This window comes from Lemur catta, chromosome 5 (assembly GCF_020740605.2).
Source record: "Lemur catta isolate mLemCat1 chromosome 5, mLemCat1.pri, whole genome shotgun sequence".
Lineage (NCBI taxonomy): Eukaryota > Metazoa > Chordata > Mammalia > Primates > Lemuridae > Lemur > Lemur catta.
In genome coordinates, this window is record NC_059132.1 from 2,397,608 (window position 1) to 2,404,820 (window position 7,213).

Consider the following 7,213-nt stretch of genomic DNA (forward strand, 5'->3'; position numbering starts at 1 on the left):
ATAAAATCCCAGGGGAGGCTTTTCCACCATTCCTCCTTCCCTGTCCCCACCAGCAGGGGGTTGGTAGCGTGCCAGCTTTACAGGTGTGCAACCTGTGCAACTGCACAGGTCCCCTGCACTTGGCTTAATGCTCTGCTGCCGCCACCTTGAATTTTTTTCCCCTGTGTGAGCATTCTGGTAAAAACCAGAAAACCTGCTAGACACAGTCTCGAATTGCTTTCGCAGTCCACCCTGAAATTCTTAGTAATGTTTGATCAAGGAGCCTACGTGTGCTTTAGCCCCGAAACTATGAAGCCAGTCCTGGGGGTAGAACGTCCTTCTGGGAAGAAGGGTATATGTGTGGCCGCTCCTCTCTGGTGGTGCTGGCAGGAGGGACGGACAGAAGACGGCAGGTGGCCTGTGTCCAGCACAGAGTGTCCTGGGAGGTCAGAGGGCTCCCTGAAAGAGGGTGGGACTCACCTGCCAGCCGCTCACCTGCCTGCTCTCTCCCCTCGGCCAGGCCTGTCCACTTCCTTCCCCATCGACGGGACCTTCTTCAACAGCTGGCTGGCTCAGTCGGTGCAGATCACGGCGGAGAACATGGCCATGAGCGAGTGGTCGCTGAACAACGGGCACCGCGAGGACCCCGCCCCGGGGCTGCTGTCGGAGGAGCTGCTGCAGGACGAGGAGACGCTGCTCAGCTTCATGCGGGACCCCTCGCTGCGCCCCGGCGACCCTGCCCGGAAGGCCCGCGGCCGCACCCGCCTCCCCGCCAAGAAGAAGCCGCCACCGCAGGACGGGCCCGGTCCCCGGATGACTCCAGACAGACCGACTCCAGACAAGCCCCCCAAGAAGCCCTGGGGCCAGGATGCCGGCAGCGGCAAGGGGGGCCAAGGGCCTCCCGCCCGGAAACCATCACGGCGGACATCTTCTCACTTGCCGTCCAGCCCTGCAGCCGGGGACTGTCCCATCCCGGCAGCCCCGGAAAGCCCCCCGCCGCTGGCCCCCGAGACCCCGGACGAGGCAGCCCCGACGGCTGCTGACTCAGATGTCCAAGTGCCTGGCCCTACAGCAAGCCCCAAGCCCTTGGGCCGGCTCCGGCCACCTCGAGAGAGCAAGGTAACCCGGAGATCGCCGGGTGCCAGGCCTGATGCTGGGACTGGACCGCCTTCCGCTGCGGCCGAGAGGCCAAAGGTCAGCTTACATTGTGACACAGAGACTGATGGCTACTTCTCGGACGGGGAGATGAGCGACTCAGATGTAGAGGCTGAGGACAGCGGGGTGCAGCGAGGTCCCCGGGAGGCGGGGGCTGAGGAGGTGGTCCGCATGGGGGTGCTGGCCTCCTAGCTCCCCCACCCTTGCCCTGGGCCCCCAGCGAGGCCTCAGCCCAGTCACAACTGCCGTTTCCAATCTCCGCCGAGTGTCCCAGACCCTCCAGGCTGCCACTCTGTCGTGGTTTTATTTTTAATAGCGAGAGAGTTTTGCATTCTACACTGTTGTCTTTCCTCTGTGCTGGCCCAGGACATTAGGATTCCTTCCACGGCTCTGGCCGCAAGGACCACGCCAGGGCCTGGCGCCATCCCTGCCCCCGCCCGCGCGGCGGCGCTGGGCTCCTGGCTGGTACAGGCGAGGGGAGGAAGAGCTCAGGACTCAGCCCGCTGCCACCGGCTGACACAGACTGTCGTTTGGGCATTATTTCCCGGCAGATGGGCCAGTCCAGGGCCCGCCCGCCTTGCCCCCCAATCCCACTGGGGTCCATCTGAGGGGTCCTGCTGCACTCCACCGATCCCCGAGGAAGTATAACAAGCGATACCCGGCCAGAGTCTACTCACTGTCACAAGCACAACGAGCTTACATGAGAAAGCACCGAGGGGCACAGGGGCTGCTGGTTCCGGCGGAGCCAGAGCTTTTCCCGATCGACCCGCTCTTTGGGGCCACCCGCACCCCCCGTCCGCTGCTCCGCCCCTGCCAGCGCCCAGCCGGGCCCTGGGACGGGCGTCGCGGAATCCTTCCTGAGCTGTGCCGTTTTCTCAGGGGACTCCCGAACAGCCGGCCGCCGCCGCGGGCTGCCAGGGAGGGCCAGTGCCCAGACCGGTCGTGGGGCTCAGACCAGCCCACTGCGGAGAATCACTCTGGGCTCCAACTTCCTTCCTTCCTTCGGGGCCAGTCTCGGCTGCAGTCCGGTCACTCCCAGACGGAGCTGACTGGACCGGGCCCTTTGCCTTCTCAAGTGTCCTAGTCCTGCTAAGAGCTTCTTCCTTGGTTTCCTTTTGGAAACTCCTCCTTCCAACATGCGGTGGGATCCCGGGGCCCAGGGCGGGCCAGCGCTGGCCTGCGGGGCGGCTGTGAGTCTGGCTGGACCCTCCTGTGTTCCTCCGTTCCCCTGAGCCTTAACCCCGGTCCCCGCGGAGCCCTCCCCGCCACCACGGTCCTGCCCTCCCCGCCCTCCCGTAGGCCCCAGGTAGTTGTCGGAAGAGTTTCAGGGGAGTGGCCCCAGGGTGATAGCTCAGGGAACATACAAAAGGAATTCAGTGAAAACATTTTTTTTTTTTTCTTCTACGAATTACTCCTGGGTCACTTCCGCCACTGGTAAAGCCAGAACTTCTCCAACAAGAACCTTGCAAAAGCCCAGTGAACCAGTCGAATCATTCTGTGGATGCCAAAGAATATTTTGACCATAATACAGCACAGCCTGGACCTGACAACTTGTCACTTGGACTTTTTTAAAAATGGAGTTCTTTAGCAACAAAGTATAGAAACATGTCCATCGCACACACTTAAGGAGAAGAGCCCGAGCTCTTGGAAGAGGATGCTTCTCTGCTGCTGAACTGTACCTGGGTGTTGGGCTTCAGATCCTGGGCTAGGCCCCCTGTGCGCTCCCCGCTCTCGGAGAGTCGCAGAGGGGGAGTCCTGACAGTGAAACCAGCATGGAGCGGTCTTTACCACGTGGTCCCCAGCCCCACCCCCCAACACACAAAGCAAATAAGCAGGATGGGGAACGGCTTGACCTTCATCCACCCCTGATTCCAAAACTATCAAGGTACGACAGTGGCATTGTCATTGACACTCGATTTCATGTGAATTCTAGCAAAACAGGAAACAAAGATAATGACTAAGTTCAGAGGATTAGACGAATCTGTCTAGTCCGAGCGGACTCGAGGGACTGGGGGGGCTTCAAGGATTCTGGGCGTTGGGATGGCATGAGCTACGCGTAGACTTAGTCCGCCTGCCCGCCTTGGTAGTAGTGACCAGTGCAGCGTCGTGTCAGCGTCCCAACCCCAGTCTCTGTTTACTGCCTTTGAACAGACCTTCCTTCCCTGTGCTTTGGGTCAGCTCAGGCCGCAGCCTGGTCTGTGCCGGACTGCCTGGTCTGACCCCGCAGGCAGCAAAGGGTGAGCTTAAAGAACAACGAAACCCTGCTGGGGGCCGGGTGCCAGCAAAGCTCAGGATCGAGCAGGGTCAGCACTCGCCCCTTGCCCCTGTGCACCCTGCTGGGGCGGGCTCTCTGGTGACGGGGGCAGGTGGAGAATTAGGGGGAGGACACTGTGAGTCTGGCCTCTTGCCAGGAGGCAGCCCAGCTCTGCAGCCAGGGCCAGGCCTGGCCCGCGCAGGCTGACAGGGCAGCTGGCGTTCTTCAGAGCGTCTCTGTTCAAGGTTGCGTCTAGACTCTGGCCCCTCTTCTCCGCTGGCTATTGCTCTGGACTGGACTACCCTGGGGCCTGTGTCCCGCAGAGCCCAGGATCTGTGAGGCCGGCAGGCTGGAGACACCTTCACTCCTAGGCCAGGCCCCGGAGCAGCCTTTACCAGGCAGCTGTCTCCACCTCCAGGCTGTCCACCAGGCTGCAAGGAGGGCAAGGACGGCTTCCCGGGCCCCAGCCTGCTCCCCGGTTAGCCACAGCCGCTTCACTCTTCTCCAGCCTGCTGTCCACTGTGTAGGGGACTCCGTTGCCCCTGAGACCGAGGCTGGTTCCTTTTCCAGGCCAGAGGCTGAGGCAGGTCTTTCTCTTGACCACATCTGTGCATACTCAACTCCTCCTCCTCGGAGGGAGAGCTGCTCCGCAACTCATCCGGCTGTCGTCCCCCATGTGTGCCGTCCCGGCTGCCCACCACCATCCCCCTCATCACATGACCAAGGAGAATGTGCAAGGAAAGTATTTTTATGTATCGTAAATGTATTTTGAAACAAACAAGGAGAAGAAAGGTAAAGGGTTTATTTTACTAGACGGGCTCTGCCTTGGTGACGGTGTGTGAGCATTTGCAACGTAAGGGCCTCCACTTCCTCAGAGAAGCTGCCCAGGTTTCCAGACACGGGTGTTGGGCTGCTGGGGGTGTGCCAGGGCACGTCACGTGTGTCCGTGTGAGTGCGTGTCTGTGTGTGGTGGTTGGGCATGTGTGGGACGCGGCCGGGGCGATTCCTAGAGATTCAGCTGCCCAACTCCAACAGACACTGGCAGCGCTGGACTTGGCATTTCCTTGCTCACTGCCAGATGTGGCCGACCTCTGCCCATGGCCAAAGCTCCGAAGAATGGTCTGGATCCCTGTAGCGAGGCCCCTGGGGAGGCCACTCTCCCACGCCCTGGGCCCCGCCGGCCACATTGGCCAAAGAGCTAGGGCTGGAGTCTGGGACCTTGGGTTCTTCTTTGAGGTACTTCCTGCCACCTTCTCCCGCAGATGTGCAGACACTCTGTGCTCCGCACGGTTTGGTGGGGTGGCGGGGGGCGATATGAATGTCACAGGAGGAGACACCTTCTGTCTTTGTTTCAAAGAAAGTGATGTGCCATTTGTTAATATACAAGAGAAATACTGAAAATATATTGAAAAGAGCAATTTTAAATTATTTTTGGCTTATGTTGCAATATTTATTTTCTTGTATTAGAAAAGATTCCTTTGTAGAGAAAAAATGTATTTTTCATTAACGCAAAGACCTATTTCTCCTTTTTGTACATTGTCCATGTTCGCAGCCCCTAACGAGCAATAGAATGTACGGCCACCACCCCGGGTGTGGCCCGCGCCCTGCATGACTCTGTGTTGCCGCTGCTGCATAGCCCCCAGCCCCATCCTGTCCCGCTCACTCACGGGGGCTTCCGGACCCGCCCGCCAGGGCTTGTGTGTCACGGCGCCCTTTGCACTCCTCGTGTGTTGGCAGACGCAGTAATAAAGCAATGTTTTCTGTGCTGGCTGGCGTGAGGCTCCGTTGCGCGGGATGAGGTGGGGAACCCGGGGGTCCCGTGCACATGCCCAACGTGGGCCCCGCAGAACAGCCAGAGTCCCCTGAGCTTCCCAAGGGCCCTGCTGCCACCTGCTAGGGAATTATAACAGATGGTCTCAGTGGGCACTCAGGGACGCCAGGGGCTGTGCTTTAGGGGCAGTATTTCATCTGATGCTCACAACCGTCTCCCTTGGAAATCAGGGAGCGTGAGGGGTATGGCTAGTCAAGCCTCTGCTTAGAGGTGAGGCTCCGAGTCAAAGGCAGGACTGCTGCACTCTTTCCACCCCTACAGCCACCTGCCTGGGACAGTGGGGACGTTTGGGAGGACCCTCTGGGGTATGTCTGTAGATGAGTGAAGATTTTTCCCTGTGTTTGTTTTTCATTCATTATTTACTGGGCACCTACTCCAAGCCCGGCTCTGGAGAGACTGGGGAATACAGCTGCTGTCCCTGCCCCTGCAGCTGACAGTCCAGTGGGGACACAGACGTGAGAGAACTGAGGGAGCTGGGGAGGCCGGGGCTGGTCTGGGGGTGGGGCATTCAGGAAGGGCTTCTCTGCAGAAGCGACACCACTCACTCATTTATTCAGGAACAAGTATATCGATCACATGCCTCCCTCTGCCCATGTGCTGAGCTGTGTGCTGTGTGTCACCAGGTCCCTGCCTCCAAGAGACTCCAGGCAGCCGAGACCTGAAGAATAAGTGGCTGCAGGCCCTGCTCTCAGACCCACCCCTGCCCCCGCACCCAGCGGGTCAGGGGGGCAGGGGGGCCCAGCACCTGTGTCTGCAGCAACCTGCCCAGCAGAATTACGGGGCGAGTCCATGTGCAATTCTAGTAGGCACATTTTTTTTTTAAGTAAAAGGTAAAATGAATTCTATGAACACATTTTATTTAACTCATTATAGCTAAAATATGATCACTGAAACATGTAATCAATGTAAAATAACTATTAATGATATTTTGCTTTTTTTTGGTACTAAGTCTCTGCATTCCAGTGTGCATTTTACACTCACGGCTCATTGCAATTGGAACTTGCCACACTGCAAGTGCTCAAAGGCACATGTGGCAGAAGCTACCACATTCGGCAGCCCGGCCCTAGAGACCCTAAGCTTCCCCCGGGTGCCATGGAGTGAGGGACAGACAGCCACAAGGACCTGTGAGCCCTTTGCCAGAGGAGCAGGCCTGGCCCTACGCACCCAGCCAGTGCCTCTAGGATCCCTCTCTGCAGGGGTCAGGCTGTGTGACTGCCTGAGGGCAGGGGTCTCCGCCATCGCCCTGCAGCTACCCCTGCTGTCCCTGCCCCCTGAGCCTTCCGAGGGCCGGACAGCACATGTGTGCAGCTGGCCTGGTGGCAGCTCCCCCACGGTGGGCCAGTCCCCTTCCAGCCAGGACTCCCAGCCGGTGGCACAGGGACCTGAGGGGGCCCGGGTGGGGCATCTCGGGGAGGGGGGCATCTCCCACGCGTTCATTCCGTGCTTGCTGAGCACCTGTCCTGAGGCCCCGAGGACCAGTTCCAGAGAGACCAGGCCAGCGTGGGGACAGAATTCAATCAGATCATCACAAATCAAGGTGCAGTTACACGCTGAGGCTGTGCTGCCGGTGAGAGCTTCAATCTGGGGGTTGAGGGAGGTGTCGTCTGCCCTCCTGGATTCGCTCCCGGCTCCTGCAAGGCAGGGTCTGGGGCGCCCCCTGCTGCCCACCGGGCCCCAGCCGGGAGGCTCCCGTGCTGGGCCCAAGGCCCACGGGGACAGGGCTGCCCCGTCACTCCAGGTCGCAGAGCTCTAGCCGCCCCTTCTCTGTCCTCCCCGAGGCTCCCACAAACCAGCACTTCCCTCTTCACACCGCCTTGCCGGCCAGGGCGGAGAAGGGTTTTCTGTGTCAGCCTTCAGGGACACAAAGGCTGTTAGGGGACCAGAGGTCCCCGGGAGAATGAGGCCGTGGCTGAGGCCTCCGGGTGCCCAGCCCTGGGTCAGGCGGGAGGCCGAGGAGCCCCAGGCCCTGCCGCCGAGAGGAGGTCCGCGGCGGG

General features: G+C 59.9%; 1 protein-coding gene across 8 annotated transcripts in view; it reads left to right on the forward strand.

Moving 5' to 3' along the window:
* The window catches only part of JADE2 (jade family PHD finger 2), a 51,362-nt gene extending 46,209 nt beyond the window's left edge, over window positions 1–5,153 (forward strand). For all 8 annotated transcript variants that reach the window (XM_045550809.1, XM_045550803.1, XM_045550806.1 and 5 more), the window contains one exon: window positions 500–5,153. In XM_045550809.1, the coding sequence (XP_045406765.1) occupies window positions 500–1,326 (827 nt within the window). In that variant the 3' untranslated portion in view covers window positions 1,327–5,153. The remainder of the gene's footprint in view (window positions 1–499) is intronic.
* The last annotated feature ends 2,060 nt before the right edge of the window (window positions 5,154–7,213 follow it).